The sequence below is a fragment of the Nylanderia fulva genome, unplaced genomic scaffold, assembly GCF_048542155.1.
Source record: "Nylanderia fulva isolate GAGA-0341 unplaced genomic scaffold, ASM4854215v1 Scaffold9, whole genome shotgun sequence".
NCBI classification, from domain to species: Eukaryota; Metazoa; Arthropoda; class Insecta; order Hymenoptera; family Formicidae; genus Nylanderia; species Nylanderia fulva.
The window spans coordinates 1211928-1232357 of NW_028191026.1; the positions used below are offsets into that span (position 1 = coordinate 1211928).

The following is a 20430-nucleotide window of genomic DNA, read 5'->3' on the forward strand; positions in this document are numbered from 1 at the left end:
CAAGTTTGATCCATCTCCGAGAGCATTAATTCCCTCCGCGCTAGATTTTTCAAATATTCATATTAAATAGTGATATAAATTAATTTTTCATTTCATTAAGTGTGAGATGAGTATATTAGATCAATTTCATTAAATGCAAGATTTATTCTCTCTCGCGCGCGTCTCTAGAATATAAATCGAACTCTTCGAAAGATTTTAAATAACGGGAGAACAGAGAGATCGAATTTATACGAGAGCGGCGTATGAAGATACAGGAATATAAATATTTGAGTTAAATTTAAAATCCGGGATTTCTCCCTCTCTCTCTCTCTCTCTCTCTCTCTCTCTTTATACGAATTAACATTTCACAGGTATTCTCTCCGCTCGAATATCAAATGTCCCTTGTGGAGCTTGCGAATCTCGTAATAAAGATTATTATTATCATCATCGTCCCGCGGCACGTGTATGAAGATTGAATTAATTAATAAGGAGCGAAAGAATATTGAATCGGTGAAAAAGTATTCTCGATTTATATCGAGCGATTTTAACGAGTCATCCCGTTCCGGGCGTTTTAATTGACGCCCGATAATTAAAATTTTCGCATGTAATTCAAGCGCAGCTTGAAACAATTAATTCGACATATATCACGCTCCATGTGTTACATCACTCTCTGTTACATGCCCGAGTTCAACAAGTTCGGCTTCTCTCTCTCCGCGTCATTTACGGCAAATGGGAACATTCCTCCATCTTTTCCGCTCGCTCTCTATTTTTCTTTTTTTTTTTTTTCTCTTTTTTCTCTTTTTTGGCAAAACGAGATTAAATCGCTGGCTTTATACGGGCGGGTCAGTGAAGCTTAATGCAAAATATATCGATGGGAAAAAGTGGCGCGCGTGTTCGGGCGGCTCCCAGCCGGGAAATTTTACAAAGTCTCGACCTGGAATTCACTCCGTGATGAATATCTGGCTGGAATTAAAGCACCAAGTTTTCTGATTTATTTACGTCATATTTATTCCGATTCGTAATCCACAAAATTGTTCTAGCAATTAACTCAATTCTACGTAAAATTTCGCGAGAAGGAAAAATTGAACGTTCGGGAATCAATTATAAATGTTTTCGCGATATCTCTTCTTGATTATATAACGACGTAGAAAATTCGTGTGTTATATAAAACCACGAATATGCCTGAAATATATCCTCCGAAATATTTGCGCGATGAACTTATTTTATACCTTCTAAATTATTTCTAATTTAGAAATATTTTCTAAGAATAAAGAAGCCAATGCGCACAGAGAACCAAAATTTGAGATCTGCTACTTTCTTACCCGCATTACAAGAATATCTTTATATACAGTAATGTAATTTTGCGCGTGCATCTTGCCGCCCAAAAGAATCTCTGCGAGCCGCAAAATAGAATTACCGACATTACGTTTGGCAAGCGTGACGATGATACGCTGCGGTCGAAATGCAAAAGGAAGGCGAGCTTAATGGAGGAACACAGGCCGCAGCCGCAAGGCTACAGTTAGTGCCGGTTTTTCAAGGATGGAAATGCTTTTTTTATTTTCTTTTATTTTTTTTTTTTTTGTACCGCGTCCTTTAGGTCCGCACTTGCGGTAATCTACTCGCAAAAGTGCGAGAGGTCCGGCTGGCTGCTACGTGCGAAAATAGCATTTCGATGGAGAATGACGACGAGGTACTTTCGCAAATTGTGTGAAGAAATTCTTACATGCGCGTCAAAGCGCCGTTTCCTCAATAGATCCATCCAAGTTGTCGCGAAAAGGGTGCAATGAAAAAATAGAAGCTTGTTGCCACGTCTAGACAGGGTGTTGAGACTTTTAAAAACCTCAATTTAGTCTTTGCTTCACGTCATCTAACATGTGTGTACATGACAAATTCTTTCCATTATTATTGTAATATCTTTAATTATTTAAACATTTTTGCAGAGAGAGAGAGAAAACATGTATTATTATTATTATTATTATTATTATTATTATTATTATTAAATTTACAATATAAATTTATGTAATAAATATAATAATATATAATTATTATATTATGCATAATAATATATAAATGATATAATAAAATTGTAACACAATAGCATACATGTCTCTTTTCACTCCGCGATTTTTGCTGATGTTTTTTAATTAACGAAATGATGAAATATGAAATTATAAATTTCTCTGCGCGAAATTATTGCGAAACTCTCAAATAATAAACCTTCATATTTTATTTTTTGACGATTACAAAACACTTTGACCAGTCGCGGAGCTCGAGTTTCGAAAGCTCGATCGAAAGCTTTATACGCTTGTTATAATTCATCGTTGCTGGCCGAATCTCCGCTCGTCGCTTCGAGTATAGATTGTCGGCGAAGCGCGGCGCGAATCGATCGCCGAGTATCTGTGAACGTCAATCTCGTAAACTTATTCCGGGCCTTCCTATTCGTGGCCTGCGAAGCGCTATGGTAGATTTCGCGTGAAACTCGCGAATCGTACATCGTCCGTGCAACCGTTAACTTCGACGGCCCGCTTTACACGTCCACGCACACATTAGCATGTTCTAGCGTGGCCGGAAACTAATGAAGCTCGAGTTTTAGGCTATCGAACTATTCACGGAGCTCTTCGGAAAGGTTTGCCAATTTTTTCGAGAACAGTCAACGGAATATAAACACTCAAAAAAATGATATTGCAAGTACAGCAAAAATTTTTCTATCAGCGAAATATTTTTTTGAGTGAAGCGTTTAACTCTCTACTCTGCGATCGATTAATTTTATTAAAAAAAATATATATTTAGTGATAAATAAAAAAACATGATAATTAGTTGGACTCTTCGTAGTATCAAAATTAATCTTGGAAAAAAATGACGAGATACAACGTGTCAATATTAACGACTTTAAAGTGTCGTCTTCACTCGATATCGCTCGGATGAAATTCGAGAGACACTTTTATCGAAATTCAAATAAGTTGGCGCGGTAATGAAAAAGCAATCGGCATCCTAGACGAATAACGAGCTTAAAGTGGCTCTTGTAAAACCGTACGCAGTTGCCCGAGAAGAGTCTCCTGTGGGATTTGTGTCGATAAGATAGCGTTACTTCGATATCCCACTAAGACCCGTCCGTTCGTTTTCATCCTTCCTTCTCTCTCTTTCCGGACATCTTTCCAAGATCGTTCTCTATCCTCCGAGGAAATATCCTCCTCTTACGGGATACTCCGTAAAACGCTTCATCTTCATTCGCCACCATCGTGTACCGAAGGATAGTTGTTAATACACACAAGTGTGACTAAAAGAACGATTTCGTCCAAACTGGCGTTCAAAAACGAAAAAATTCATCCCATAAAATTTTGGCTCGAGTCATTTGTATGAGAAATAATATATTTATATTCTTTATGAAAAATGTCGAGTTAATGAAAAAATGAAATTTGTTACCCAAATGTTTATAGAAATTTGGACTGGCGTTTCGATCCAATCGAAGAATGGAAGAGAGCAGACGGATAGATTTCTTTCCCCCTAAATAATCCTAGGTGAAAGAAAGTACCCCGGTTGGATTAGGGAGCGAAGCTTTTCGATGTTTAATTAACGTCGACGGGATAAGCTCCGTTACAAGAAAGCTCGACCGATCGTCGGATAATCGGAGAGCTCCGTGGAAGAAGACCTTTAGAAGGAGGATATATCTCGATGGGTAGTCCGTTGGGCTCGATGGACGAGCTCTTCGCTTGGGATTTAATTTTGACTCGGCTTTATCTCCGCCGTCGATCCTGGATTTATGGTGATTAATTCGCTCGGCTTGCTGTTGATAGAAATTAAAACGTTTCCCCGGCTGCGCTCGTTCGCTTTTAATTTCCTTTAATATGCAGTAATCGTGTCATTGTTGCCCTTTTTTCTCTCTGCGAGAGATAAAATATTGTTTCAGAAAAAAATTGGCGCGCGCTAATTTCGTAGTAATTAAAAAAATTATAAAGCGATTCCCATTTAATGATACCCAAATATTATTGCACTCTTAATATTCCTAGTAATTTTAAATTCAAATTTGTCTTTTTAATTTCAATCGATTTGTTTTGAAAGAGAAAAATTTTAAAAATCATATCATATATTGTATATGTCATATCTTTCTTAAAATTCTTTACTACTCATACTTGGCGAAAAATGATATGTATATTCCATAGTAATTCATTTATGCATAATTCGCATGTCCTGAGATTTGAGTTGTATTTATTGCTCGGCAATTATAATCTATACGACTTATTCGAATTCAAATAATCTTGATTTATGAATCTCGCGTCTCGCGATATTACATAATCGCTATCGAGAGAGAAAGGTATGCGTGATTAATTATTTGACGTGGAATAGGAGAATTTGCGGCCAGTTCGAAGATTTCGGCTGTTAGAGCATTATATGTTGATTGGCGGGCACGAAGCTGGAAGCCCGCAGCTTCCATTCGAGATTTGATGGGTCGATTGAAATTATATATATATATCTCTCTCTCTCTCTCTCGCCCAGGATTTTCTGCGGTCGCGCGGCGCGCCGATACCGGAAGTCTTCGCATTTCGTGGTGTCTGTGCCGAATGCGCGGCGCGTTCGGACTCGCGTAATCGATGTTTAGAATCGGCGGAATCGGATTCCTCGCGAATTCCAATTTCGCTCTACTTCATTACTTCCCATCCTCGAGTTCGCGTCGCAGACGCGCCATTCGGGTATATATTGTTGCCCTTAAACAAGGTATCCCAAAAACTATTACGTTCGAATTTCTCCGGCAACTTGTACGACAAAGTCTTAAGCTAGGCTGAGTTTTATTTGGGGAAAGTTCAGAGCTCTCTTATCTCGTTAAATATCTCTCTCTCTCTCTCTCGATACTTCGGAGCAATAAATTATATTTTTCCTTTTTTCACGTTTAAAGTAAAATCCAATTAAGATAAGTATACCTGTCGAAATATTTGCGCGATGCATTTGGAAGTTTCAGAGTGTAATTTGTAAAAAATCTTTTGTAAAATAACGGGAATATTTCCCCTTGCTTGTTTTCGCCCGGAAATGTTTTGCTTGCATTTTCGTTGCGCGCGGAATCTCGATGGCGAAAGCGAGAGCTTTCGTGTAAAGTCAACATCGACGTCATCTCGTGATTTCGCTACGTGTGCGTTTACCTTATCGACATGGGATCGCGTCAAAACTATTACCGCGATAAAGCCGTTATTAACACGAGGCGATAAAAAGGAACAACGCACGCGAGGTTGCGCGGATGAAAGAGAGACGAACGGAGCCCTATATTTAATCGTTATTTAATTCGACACACGGGAAACGTTCGCGATACGATAAGATTGACGTATAACGTCAAATAAAAAATCTGCGAAACGAGACAAATATACGATAATTGGACAGGAAATTCCTCAGGAAATTAAACACGCGATTTTTGCGCGAACTTATATTATTAAGTTTTTCCCTCAAGATGGATATATATTTTGCGCAACGTGTATTTATAAACGCGCGCGAAAATCTAGTTAAATTAAAAACGAAAGACCAATTAATCTCTTCTCACGAAATTACGAACATCCATCAACTTCCAACTTGGCCGAACGAAGGCGCAGAGCGGCGTATACATATGTATATATATATATATATATATATATAATATATATGTATATATGTTGTACATACATTATATATGTGCAACGCTACACGTTATTTTATCTTATTCTACCTTTGTTATGTACGAGGGCGAGAGCGAAATTCACGTCCTCGTGGCTTTGCTTTTATTAGCCGCGCGGCAATATCCGGTTGTGTAACGCGAAATTTCTCACGGTTGTTTACCCCTTCTGTTGCAGCCCTCGTGGATGCGAAGCCGGGAATATTGGGACGACAGCTTCGAGGCGCGTTTCGCGGAGCTAAGGAAGGATCCGACGAGGCCGCCCTTGAAGGTAAGCTTTAATTGATCGTCGAAATATTTTACGCTGGCAAGTTGCGATTCGAAAACATTTTTTCGACAATTTGTCACTGTCGGTTTTAAGAGTTCAATCTTATTAAAAGCTTCCGAGCCGATCGTTAATTGTTAAATGCGATACTCGAGTCTAATCTCAACGATAAATTATAGCTTGTAAACGGCGAAAGAGAATTGCTAATAATTTAATAAGGTACCGCAAGCGTATTAGATAGGCTTTCGACACCTTCAACGTTGCTTTATAACACGACGTTTACTGTTTCAAATATATTGCTGTATATAAAGGATCCGATGTAATAATGCGCAGCTGCGAATAAACGGACCGTTGCAGATGTGGTGGAAAGCGCGAGGAAGCGTAAGAGGGAATTATTGTATAAAATTATCGGGCATGGGAGAAAAGCGTAAGACGATATAAACAGCCGGAAACGTTGGGGGCGAATACGAGGTATCCGCTCGTGCAAAAGCTCTCTTCTCAACGTGCTTTCACGTTGCCCGTTAATGCGCGAGCGAGGATTTACGATGCCGAGGGAGTGTAAAAAGCTCGTCTGACGCGCCGGAGAATCGCGAAGGAGGCTTTGTTTATGGTGTTATAAAGCATTTCGATCTTTCGGGAGTTTATTCTCGCAATTTGCGCACCGCTCAAATCTGCGCGACCATATTATTCTTTTTTCTCTCTTTCTTTATCACGCGCAGAAATGTCATTATTTATAATAATCAAATTATTGTTATTTTATTTTATTATTTATTTTTTTCATGACTCGCTCAATCGTGTCGGACAGCTGTTAATTTTTAATTGTTTAATTTAAAGAGATCAATCGAATAAATAATTATTTTATCATGTGTCGGGGAAATAAAATAACCGGTCAATTTTTTTTTTTTTTTTTTATTATATTATATTATAATAAAACGCGTAATTACCTTCCGAATCACTCTCGAATATTTGGAGGGTTAGCGAGATAAAAGAAACATTTAAGGATATCTTTTACGATACTTACTCGGAGTGAAGAACACTCGTAAGTAGTAAAGGTACTTGTCTGCTCAGCCGTGCGTGACACCAATCGCCGGTAACGAAAGGAATTCTTTGTGAGGGTTGCCCTGCGCTATGTACAATCGTTTTTTCTCACGTCATCGAAAACGAGCGATTTTATCTCGCGCAAAACGAGAGGCTGATCAATCCGATTAATTAAAAACGCATAAATCGCGATATTTTTACGCTACGTCAAATAAGATGGCTTAAAAACGTTCAAGTGAACAAACAGTATATACGATAATCTTTTCGTGATAAAATGAACCGAATAACGTTAAACATAACGAATATTTATTTAATTTTATTACACACGCTACAATTCGTAAAAAACGAAAAATAAAGTTATTTTCGCGTTACGCTTCGCTGAAAGCAAATCGATTATTCCGCCTGTCTCCGTTAAATTTCCGTGTGAATTATGACTCTTCTGCAAAAGTGTGTAAATCGTTATTCGATATCGCCAAGTCCTTTGTGACGTAATAAATTTTAAATTACGAACACGTCCCGGTACACGTCTGCAAAATCGTGCTTATTTATTTACCTGACGGAAAACGCGTATGCACTCGGAAAAATCCCCTTTTCTCTCTCTCTCTCATGTATTTACGATACTCGTACTGGTACTGTGAATCCCACATGTCGCGGTTTTCGAACAAACCTTTGTACAGGGCGTCCATTAACCTGCACCCATGATGGTCTGCTCTCGACGAGACAACTGACAGAATCGTTTGATCAAAGCTCCGGCGAACAATTCTCCATTATGAATCCCCGGCAATTTTCCATTCCCAGTGTGCTTTCGCGTATTACACTTTGTGACTGCGCTAATGTTTACAGGATCCTTGCGGGATTCGTGAGCGACTTGCGAACGTTTCAACCTTTCAGCGTAATCCGTAAAGTAATTGCTGACAAGACAAACTGGTGAAAAACGGAATTTTTTAACGAACAAATTCATTGCAAATATCCGTACCTTTTCATTTCGAAAAAGAAAAAAAAAGGACAAAAAAATATGATTTCCTCGCATGCTCTCTCGAATGCACGCGTACGTATAATATTTAATCTAAAAAGTGGAGCATATTATGCAAGTGACGTTATCACAGCGCGCGTTAAATCTTGCATAACGCAGTTTTATCATTTGTTTTTCTCAACGTTTTTATTTTCTCATTGTTTTGTTAACCTTTGTGTCATTTTTGAAGCGATGTGATAAATTAGCGCTCTTGCGCGGTTTTATGATTTTTCCGTTGTAAAATTGTGCATCAACGCGACAGACAACGGCGGGTAATTACGCGTAGGAGGAAGGAATTCTTCGGGTAATCGCGTGGAAAATCTCGGAATATGTAAAATTCATTCTCGAGATGGGAAGGAGAAAAGAAGGAAGGCACATTTCGTTCCGCGTCGACCCTTCGATCCGTCTCGAAGGAAATAAGGCGTTCGAAAATGAATTTCTAGCGATGCCCGCGTCGTTTTTGAACAAAAGTTTGCCACTTGATATAGCATCGACCGTACTCTCGAAATGTATGGACGGGGAGGAATGAAAAATCTACAAACGCGCGCACAAAGCGTTCTCTCTCTTCACATGCATATACCCTCCATAAGTTTGGAAACACTTGACATTTTACAGTTAAAGAATTGCATGGCAGCGATCTCTTATAAATAAAAATGTCATTTAAATATTTTACGTTTATTTTAGGATTTATTCATACAAAAATCTGCACAGATCTGTCGAAAGGATCCTCTTAATTTAAGAGAGAAATTCTCTAAAGAAATATTCTTTAATTAGACATTCGTAACATGCAAGAACTTAATAGAATGTTTTTCAGCAGTATATTATTAATAGTGATAACGAAAAACAGTCTTATAAATGAACATTTGTTATTTATTGCATACATTAAGTTTGGAAACACCTTACATTTGACAGTTAAACAATCACGTGGCAGCGATCAGTCATAAATAAAAATGTTATTGAAATATTTTACGTTTATTTTAGGATTTATTCATACAAAAATCTGCACAGATCTGTCGGAAGGATTCTCTTAATTTAAGAGAGAAATTCTCTAAAGAAATATTCTTTAATTAGACATTCGTAACATGCAAGAACTTAATAGAATGTTTTTTAGCAGTATATTATTAATCGTGATAACGAAAAACAATCTTATAAATGAACATTTGTTATTTATTGCATACAGTAAGTTTGGGAAGACTTTACATTTGACAGTTAAACAATCACGTGGCAGCGATCTGTCATAAATAAAAATGTTATTGAAATATTTTACGTTTATTTTAGGATTTATTCATACAAAAATCTGCACAGATCTGTCGGAAGGATTCTCTTAATTTAAGAGAGAAATTCTCTAAAGAAATATTCTTTAATTAGACATTCGTAACATGCAAGAACTTAATAGAATGTTTTTTAGCAGTATATTATTAATCGTGATAACGAAAAACAATCTTATAAATGAACATTTGTTATTTATTGCATACAGTAAGTTTGGGAAGACCTTACTTTTGACAGTTAAACAATCACGTGGCAGCGATCTGTCATAAATAAAAATGTTATTGAAATATTTTACGTTTATTTTAGTATTTATTCATACAAAAATCTGCACAGATCTGTCGAAAGGATCCTCTTAATTTAAGAGAGAAATTCTCTAAAGAAATATTCTTTAATTAGACATTCGTAACATGCAAGAACTTAATAGAATGTTTTTTAGCAGTATATTATTAATCGTGATAACGAAAAACAGTCTTATAAATGAATATTTGTTATTTATTGCATACAGTAAGTTTGGGAAGACCTTACATTTGACAGTTAAACAATCACGTGGCAGCGATCTGTCATAAATAAAAATGTCATTTAAATATTTTACGTTTATTTTAGGATTTATTCATACCAAAATCTGCACAGATCTGTCGAAATGATCCTCTTAATTTAAGAGAGAAATTCTCTAAAGAAATATTCTTTAATTAGACATTCGTAACATGCAAGAACTTAATAGAATGTTTTTCAGCAGTATATTATTAATCGTGATAACGAAAAACAGTCTTATAAATGAACATTTGTTATTTATTGCATACATTAAGTTTGGAAACACCTTACATTTGACAGTTAAACAATCACGTGGCAGCGATCTGTCATAAATAAAAATGTTATTGAAATATTTTACGTTTATTTTAGTATTTATTCATACAAAAATCTGCACAGATCTGTCGAAAGGATCCTCTTAATTTAAGAGAGAAATTCTCTAAAGAAATATTCTTTAATTAGACATTCGTAACATGCAAGAACTTAATAGAATGTTTTTTCAGCAGTATATTATTAATCGTGATAACGAAAAACAGTCTTATAAATGAACATTTGTTATTTATTGCATACATTAAGTTTGGAAACACCTTACATTTGACAGTTAAACAATCACGTGGCAGCGATCTGTCATAAATAAAAATGTTATTGAAATATTTTACGTTTATTTTAGGATTTATTCATACCAAAATCTGCACAGATCTGTCGAAAGGATCCTCTTAATTTAAGAGAGAAATTCTCTAAAGAAATATTCTTTAATTAGACATTCGTAACATGCAAGAACTTAATAGAATGTTTTTCAGCAGTATATTATTAATCGTGATAACGAAAAACAGTCTTATAAATGAACATTTGTTATTTATTGCATACATTAAGTTTGGAAACACCTTACATTTGACAGTTAAACAATCACGTGGCAGCGATCTGTCATAAATAAAAATGTTATTGAAATATTTTACGTTTATTTTAGGATTTATTCATACAAAAATCTGCACAGATCTGTCGGAAGGATCCTCTTAATTTAAGAGAGAAATTCTCTAAAGAAATATTCTTTAATTAGACATTCGTAACATGCAAGAACTTAATAGAATGTTTTTTAGCAGTATATTATTAATCGTGATAACGAAAAACAATCTTATAAATGAACATTTGTTATTTATTGCATACAGTAAGTTTGGGAAGACCTTACTTTTGACAGTTAAACAATCACGTGGCAGCGATCTGTCATAAATAAAAATGTTATTGAAATATTTTACGATTTTATTTTATTTATTGATACGAAAAATCTACACAGATCGCTGCCATATGATTGTTTAACTGTAAAGTGTAAGGTGTTTCCAAACTTATGGAGGGCACTGTATACATATATGTGTGAAATGATTTTTCAAGCAGAAGGGAGACGCGAAAGCACTTGGTCGTTCCGACCTTTCTCTCTCTGGAAAAAGCGCTGGAAGTTGCAGTAATTACAGGTTCTTGTTCTTCTGCAGATGTTGTCACGAAGAGCCGCTACAACGACAGTCCCATGGTAAAAGTCGTCGAGCGCTTCTTCCGTATAATTGCTTTCTCGCGCGAGAGGGTATATACGCTCCTCGCTTTATTTGCCATTTTATTGGCAGACTCGCGAGTCTCTTCCCCTTTTTTTTCCACTCCCGCCGAAGAAAATTGCGAAGGATGCAATATCTCGCGGTACCTCGCAGCGTCTTGTTCACGCTGAGACTCGGAGATCGCGGAACCAAGAATCTCGACGTCGCGTCGTCGGTAAAATACCTCGTCCGCTCCGGTCTCGGTTAATCCTGGACTGGGATTACGGATCCGACGCGACGCTGAATATCCCGCATAGCGTTGAAGCAACTCGAGACTTTGCTCGGAGCCAACCCGTCATTAAAAATCCAAACGTGGCTCTGTGCGACCTTATTCATTCTCTTTTTTCTCCCGCCGCGTCACTCTTTCGAATACGGTACAAACAGAGTTGGACGAATACGACAATACCAGCTCATCAGTCCATTGTCGTGGAGATACAATGGCGGTCACCCTTCGGAAAACGTACGCGACAATAGCGGGCAATGGGCGCGATTTCGGCGACGGAATGCATCGAATGCGCTTGTGAGTCCGTCCTTTTCGATCTGAATTCGCCCGTATTGCTACGGGGATTTAGCAATGTCGAGACCCAGGAAGGAAGGAAGGAAGGAAGGAAGCGTTCCGTCAAGTTGTATAGCAATCGCTATTGGTTTATAGAAAGTCGATCGTGCTGATAACAGCGCGAAAATAGTAACGGAGCGTTTCGTATATATATATATATATATAGATTCGTGGGGTAATTTTTTTTCGACGTATCATGATGATAATATAATTATGAGAAAATAGTACGCACATAATATTATATATATTTCAATGAAATTTAATTGAAATTATATATTTTAATTATATTTAATTAAAATATATGTATAAGTGTTACTTTATTATATATTTAATATATATGATTTCGAAAAGGGAAAAGGATAATGATATATATTTGATAAAATACGGTACGACTCTGTTTAAATTGTATAATGTGTCGACTTGTATGTGAGCCGTCGATATATCCGCAACCGCAACACCGTAGTCTATTCGCGAAATCTTGAAGGCGAATCCAGTGCCTCGTGTCGACAAGCCAATTACGCCGATGTATCATCCGAGACATTTGAGGGATTCGTTAACGAAGTTTGTGCCTCGTATCTCTCGCGGCTTCTCAAAGACCGGGTGCATTTCCACTTACACGTGCACTATCTTCCTGTCTCTTTCAAAAGGATACGACGCGAGTGCGTTACAACGATTGTAATATAATTATAAATATACGATTTTCGAATCTGTGTCTGCGGTGCAAAAATTGAATTAAATGCTATAAGGAAAAATACTATTTTAATCTTGAGAAAGCATTGAATCTCTTTTTTTTTTGATCACAGACAAATGTTTTGATATTAAAGAAGAGCTTGAGAGGGAATTACTCGATGTTTTATTATTTTTCCTCTAATTTTATGTCCTATATTTTTAACAAATGTGTGTACAAAATAATAAACGTACAGATAAAATTATTATAAGTAGTTGCAATTGCGACATTATTTTTCATCGATGCACTATCGATACATCTGTATACTAAAGAATAGTGTTCAGTCTGTCTCATCAATTTGACGCAAAGGATCGATGCTGTCATCCGTTATTACGGTGCTCCTGCAATATTGAGGGTGCTTAATTTTTTCTCGCAAAAAAAAAAATTGGAATACGTGCATTATCGACGAATATTCGCATTCTGCTCTCTTCGGTGCATTATCTATTTTCCGGTACAGAAAAATATGCGAAAACTTGAAACGCGCGTCCCAGTTTCGCGTCTCTCGTATTTGCTCCTTTGCTCTCGCGTTGTTTACTCCTTCGACGGCGCTATTTCATTCTCGGTCCATGTATAAATAGCGCAATCCAACGATTTACATTCAAAGCCCTCGAACAAAGTGGCAAGCCTCACTCGGGAAAATACTCGAGATTATTTGCATTCTCCGGACAACCGGGAGAGAAACGGGCCAACTTTGCATCACGTTCCTCCTTCCGGGGGCCAATCAGGAGCGTGACGTTGCGAATATTTATAACATCGGGTAATAACAATAAATTGGGTCACTGTCTGCGAGAAGGGAATAAAACAATGGGTAGCGACTGCATTCGAGTTGATCTTTAACGATAAGATTTTATTCCTCTTCAAGCAGGAATCTTGTAATACAAAAACCATTAATATCTCTAAACTCTTTCGATTGAACTGCGATAGAAACTTTGGTTAAAACCAAGAATAAGATATATATTTTCGCGATGAAATAAAATAAAATATTGTTGTGGCTACAGATAGATGCTATATCCTTTACTCGCGGAAAATAAAAACTGGCATAAGACGTCCCGTACGTAACAATTTTTCCATGGCGTGTGTTACGCGTATAGCAAAGACTTCTTAAGAGAGTTATTTACATTGCCGCGAAACTACGTGAAAGTTGCGGCCAGTAACTATATATCCCCAAAGTTGGGACTTTACCGCCGCGAGATTCGAAAAGTTCGGTGCTCCGTTACAGTGTTAACGGCCTCTTGACTAAATTTTTAGCGTTAACCAAACGAGAAGACATATGTGACGCTGCAGCAAATTTTTTACGTTTACGTCGCGGTTTGTTTCCGTTTTCTTTTTACTCTTTGCACTGAAATAAAATATAATTTCTTTTTGCCACGAGCTCTGGTTTGATAACTAGGCAGAACAAAAGGCAGAAAAGCACTACGTAAATCAGAGATGAAAATGTAATTCATACTTTATACGTGTATAATTTCTACGAATTTTAATTACAAAAGAGACTGAAAACTATGTAGTTTCATTTTGTAATATTTTTTTAACGCGAATATATGTCGGCCTTTTTAATGTCACTTTATTTCGTCGACTATCCAAAACTATCCAAACGCGGCCGTTTAATTCAATGCTATTTATTAAGAGAAATAAAGCTTTCTGTTGCGCGTATCGTTGCGCGAGTAAAAACGTGCGAGTTTGCGCGCATAGAAGCATTTAATTTAATTCGATTTGAAAAGGTAGCTGCGGTTACTTTAACAAGATTTCTAAATTTGTATTCTCGAGCGAAGGGAGCGTGCGTTCGAGCAGAACGATAGGGTTTCGATTAACCCCGATCGAGCCCTCGATCGAGACGTACTTTCTTGGAGGCGACCCGTAAAAAAGTGGGACGCGCAAACAACAGTCCCGCAATTTCGCGTCAAGATCATCCTCAGGACGAGCCACCTGCGAGAGATGAGAGACGTCTCTCCTTCTCTTTCTCTATTCCTCTTTACGGTTATAAGACCAATACTCGTAAAAAAAAAAGTCGGAGAAGGAGGGTCTCTTAATGTCGGTCGCCTACCCCGGTCGATTCGATGCAGTGCCAGATACAATATAATGAAACGAGTCTCGGGTCGCCTGTCAAAACCCACCTGAATCTCTTTTCTCACGATCATCTCCATTTTTATATCCATCTAGATCGATGCGAGGAACGTTAGGTCCACTTTAAAGGTTCGGAAATTTCACGTTTATATTCATTTCTTCCCATTGCATCATTATCGCGCTCCCTTCTCATCGTTTCATCGTTAAGAAGAAAAAGGAAATGGAAGATGAATGTGTTTCTCAGCCTCGAAAAGCCAGGTCCTCCGTCGCGGTCAATCTCTCGTCCCGGCGTTTCCACATAGATAGAGTAATTAAATATTCGATGCAGTTAAGGGGCGCGTGACAATTGCCGTCTCTCCCAGATCGTATATAACGCTCCCTCACGCTTCAATCTGCATTCCAATTCGGTTCCCCGGCTTCGGATGGGAATCCCGAGCAAGGACAGACGTGATTCCGCGCGCCAACGCTCCATCTTCCACCCGATGTCGCGGTTAAGGGCGATAATAGCGATCCCGGCAAGTAGCTGGCGAAGTTACCGGCGAGGTGACAAAGTACACCTTGGGTCGTGGAGAGAGTAAAAGGGTGATCGCGTCCGCCATGTCTGTGCTCTCCGGTCGGAAAGAGAAAGAGGGAGAGAGAGAGAGAGAACAGACGAGGGCAAAAGGGCCAGGGGTGTATTAAAGGGGCGCTATGACCCGACGTGCTTGTCTCATGCATACCAATAAGCTCTCGGCTGCGTCGTGTGCACAGGCCGGCTTGTGCCCCGGCAACTTCGCTTATTTGTCCTGCGAAATGGATCCCGCGTCGCCGTTAGCTCTTGACTATTCGTAGCCGTGATCAAGATTAGCGTCGCGCCGCTATGGCGATAGTGTGTTCTTCCGCGAATACACGAATTTCATTGTCCAAGTTATTTATCGAGGGATAAATATCGTGAGGGATAAAAATTAAATTACGTTAAATTAAATGCGTATATAAATTTGCAGAAATTATATTGTCAAAATATTGAACGACGTAGAGAACTCTTTCTAAAGTTATTTATTGAGCACTTTCACAGAGACGCGGATTGAATAAGGGATAAAAATTAAATTACGTTAAATTAAATGCGTATATAAATTTGCAGAAATTATATTGTCAAAATATTGAAGAACGTAGAGAACTCTTTCTAAAGTTATTTATTGAGCACTTTCACAGAGACGCGGATTAAATAAGGGATAAAAATTAAATTACGTTAAATTAAATGCGTATACAAATGTGCATAAATTATATTGTCAAAATATTGAACGACGTAGAGAACTCTTTCTAAAGTTATTTATTGAGCACTTTCACAGAGACGCGGATTGAATAAGAGATAAAAATTAAATTACGTTAAATTAAATGCGTATATAAATTTGCAGAAATTATATTGTCAAAATATTGAACGACGTAGAGAACTCTTTCGAAAGTTATTTATTGAGCACTTTCACAGAGACGCGGATTGAATAAGGGATAAAAATTAAATTACGTTAAATTAAATGCGTATATAAATTTGCAGAAATTATATTGTCAAAATATTGAACAACGTAGAGAACTCTTTCTAAAGTTATTTATTGAGCACTTTCACAGAGACGCGGATTGAATAAGGGATAAAATTAAATTACGTTAAATTAAATGCGTATACAAATGTGCATAAATTATATTGTCAAAATATTGAACGACGTAGAGAACTCTTTCTAAAGTTATTTATTGAGCACTTTCACAGAGACGCGGATTGAATAAGGGATAAAAATTAAATTACGTTAAATTAAATGCGTATACAAATGTGCATAAATTATATTGGCAAAATATTGAACGACGTAGAGAACTCTTTCTAAAGTTATTTATTGAGCACTTTCACAGAGACGCGGATTGAATAAGGGATAAAAATTAAATTACGTTAAATTAAATGCGTATACAAATGTGCATAAATTATATTGGCAAAATATTGAACGACGTAGAGAACTCTTTCTAAAGTTATTTATTGAGCACTTTCACAGAGACGCGGATTGAATAAGGGATAAAAATTAAATTACGTTAAATTAAATGCGTATACAAATGTGCATAAATTATATTGGCAAAATATTGAACGACGTAGAGAACTCTTTCTAAAGTTATTTATTGAGCACTTTCACAGAGACGCGGATTGAATAGGGGATAAAAATTAAATTACGTTAAATTAAATGCGTATATAAATTTGCATAAATTATATTGTCAAAATATTGAACAACGTAGAGAACTCTTTCTAAAGTTATTTATTGAGCACTTTCACAGAGATGCGTATTGAATAAGGGATAAAAATTAAATTACGTTAAATTAAATGCGTATACAAATTTGCAGAAATTATATTGTCAAAATATTGAACAACGACGTAGAGAACTCTTTCTAAAGTTATTTATTGAGCACTTTCACAGAGACGCGGATTGAATAAGGGATAAAAATTAAATTACGTTAAATTAAATGCGTATACAAATTTACGTATTATTATAATATTAAACAATGATGTATAGAACTCGTTCTCTCTCTTCCCATCTAAAGCTATTTATCGAGCACTTTCATAGACATGTGTATATCGAATAAGCAGGGATAAAAATTAAATTACGTTCAATTAAATTAAATGCGTATAAAAATTAATATAAATCATATTATCAAAATATTGAACAACGACGTAGTAGAGAATTCTCTCTCTAAAGTTATTTATTGAACACTTTATTCAGAGATGCGTATCGAATAAGGGATAAAAAAAAGTTGAACGCGTATAAAAATTAGTATAAATCATATTATCAAAATATTGAACAATGACGTAGAGAACTCTCTCTAAAGTTATTTATTGAGCACTTTCACAGAGACGCGTATTGAATAAGGGATAAAAATTAAATTACGTGAAATTAAATGCGTATAAAAATTAGTATAAATCATGTTATTAAAATTATTGAAAAATGACACAGAGAATTTTCTTCTCTCTCTCTTTCTCTCTAAAAAAATAAAAAAAAATATCCGTTCTTTTGAGAGAACAAACAGCGGAAATAAAAAATAATTCGCGATAAACAATACGCGGGAAAATAACGTTGTCTGTCGTTGCAGGGGAGATGCACTCGACGAAACGAATTTTGATTAACAAGAGGGAGAGAGGGAGAAGGGCAGAGCTTTCGCGAATTCGGGAGCGCGTTCCGCGCGAAAGAACGCTCCAATTTGTCCGCGTAGTGAGCGCGAAATGAAATTAAGGCCGACGTGAATTTGATCAGCGGCGGTCGAAATCTCGGTGAAAATGCGGAGCTCGGACTCGGAGAGAAACAGTCGGCAGCGGGACGACGACTAATGACAGTTACCGCTGTGAGTTGATTCTCGTTTAAAAGATTTACGCCACCTCGTGTAGCTCGCAAATCGAATATTCGATCGGCTTTCCCAAGGTACCCACTTTCCGTTCCGCTCACGGAGAACGAAAAACCAAAGTTCATTTACCCTCTGGAGGGGACTCGTAATTTTTAAGTGGAACCGACGAATGAAAATTTTACACTTTTTCAGCTTCAAAATCGTTAAACATTTTTGTACCACACGCAATTATTTGTACATATATGTATTATAATGTAATAACTTTTGCTTCGCGCGATTTAAAAATCCATTGCAGTTGCGTTTTAATCGCGTTCCCATTGCTAAATATTAGCAACAAAGCGAGCAGCAATAAAATCGCGCAATTGCAAACAGAAAAAAAGTCTCGTTCGCACTCCACTTCACAAATATCGACACTCGAAACAGATTGAAATACTTTTTGAACAAGGCCGCGAGAGAGGGAGAGAGAGACATTCAGATTCACCAAAGGTAAACTAATAAATCGCTCGCGAATGGACCATAGTTAATTCGTCTAATTAGAATAACGACGAGACACGGTTCTGTATCAATTATATCGTCGTTATAATATCGTCAAACTGACGTCCCGAATTTGACATTCATGAATCTATCGGACTATTAGCGTCGAAAATTGAGGGCGGGCTCGATGAACGAGTAAACGATAATTCGAAAATATATCCACATATTTTATTAGATTTTTTTTTTTTTAAGAATTAGAGATGCCTTAACAAAAAGTCGAAAAATATAAACGTACGTTTCGTTGTACGCGAAAGATTCCACAGTCGCTGAAAGTATCGGCCTCGTGCGTTAAAGGAGATGTAAACTCGGGTTCGGGAGATTCATTATCGTCCGCTGACACGTTCCAAATTGCATAAATTCAGCGGCGACAACGCGTAATAAATTTCGCGCGTTGTGTCGAGCGCGATGTTGCGTCTCACGTCGTTTGAATTATTAACTCGCCATAACCGGTATATGTTGTATATATCAATTACACGATATTGACATTGTCGTGCCATGTGATTATGGGGACAACTATTACGAGCGAGCTATCCTAGGGCCCTGTGCGATCAATTAATTTTATCAAAGTATTTTCTGTATATATAATAAACACATAGAACAGATGGTCCAGAAATTTGGAATTGTTACGCAATAATTAAAAACAAAGATTTTTATGTAAATTTAAAAAATTTGAAATATTAATATTATGAAATTACGTTTGCTGTAATTATTATTAATTCGCGACCGTTTATGATCATGACAGCGTGTCTATAATATAATAATACTTGCGCGATTTAAAAAAATCCAAAAGCCCTTTAATCTCATTCCCGCTCGAAATATTAGCAACAAAGCGAGCATCAATAAAATCACGCAGCGACGAACGCCCGCATGGTATCTGCAAATAAAAAAAAATGTCTCGTTCGCACTCCACTTCACAAATATCGACACTCGAGACAGATTGAAAAACTTTTTCAACGAGAGAGAGAGAGAGAGAAAGGGAAAGGTAGTCGAGTTCACCAAAGATAAACTAATAAATCGCGCGAATCGGCCGTATAGTTAACTCGTCGAACTAGAGCAACGTCTCTGTGTCAATTAATATCGTCGTTATAATGTCGTTAAGCCGACGTGGATGTAGCGCGTGCTAATTAACGAATCTTCATGAATCTATCAGTCCGTTAGCGTCGAAAATTGAGAGCGGATTCGATAAAACGAGTGCGAGAATTAGACCGCCGATATATAGAACGTGTCTGCTCGCATCGATTCGATTAATAATCTCGCTCTAATACCATTGATAAATGAACGGTTTAGAATGGCGAATTAATTCATAGAAACTATCAAGTTCATGGCTAACGATTTTCTACCTCGAAACAATGTTTTATGTCGTTTTCGATTAATTTTTGTATCAAGTAATTTAAACAAAAAAACGTATTATATTTTTTGTACATAAAAAAATAATGTTGATAATATCTATATCATAAATTCTTGTTATTTAAGAAAATAAAATAGCGCCGTGTGATTTCTATCGATAGTTGGATTAAAATGATTCTTTCGCCAAGTTGAGTGAAACTTGAACGAAGCAGGCGAGGCATTAACTTCCATGCTCAATAGCATATTTGCTATTTCTGGCACGTTTCTGATAAAACGATGCTTGCGTTTCTCTGTTTCAGGTTATCCTTGTGCCTCACAGCCACACCGATCCGGGATGGCTGAAGACATTCGAGCAGTACTTCCACAGCTCCACACGGAGCATCCTAAACAACATGGTCTCGAAGCTGCAGCAGTGGCCGAATATGACCTTTATTTGGAGCGAAGTCTCGTTCTTGTCACTATGGTGGGACAGGTGAGTGTATGCGCATATGCGCGAAATATTTTGCGTGCGAAATAGAGAGAGCTTCGAACATCAAAAATGCGCCAGATATATTTTT

General features: G+C 37.1%; 2 protein-coding genes across 11 annotated transcripts in view; one reads left to right on the forward strand and one right to left on the reverse strand.

Annotated features, from left to right (window-relative positions):
* Window positions 1–20430, forward strand: part of alpha-Man-IIb (alpha-Mannosidase class II b) — a 142767-nt gene that overhangs the window by 96851 nt on the left and 25486 nt on the right. For all 5 annotated transcript variants that reach the window (XR_003822662.2, XR_003822661.2, XR_003822664.2 and 2 more), the window contains 2 exons: window positions 5790–5882; window positions 20173–20345. Coding sequence is in view for 1 of the 5 variants with exons in the window: in XM_029323219.2 (XP_029179052.1) it covers window positions 5790–5882; window positions 20173–20345 (266 nt within the window). In the remaining 4 variants the exon portion in view is untranslated. The remainder of the gene's footprint in view (window positions 1–5789; window positions 5883–20172; window positions 20346–20430) is intronic.
* The window catches only part of LOC114946631 (uncharacterized), a 180635-nt gene that overhangs the window by 26632 nt on the left and 133573 nt on the right, over window positions 1–20430 (reverse strand). The window lies entirely within an intron of this gene.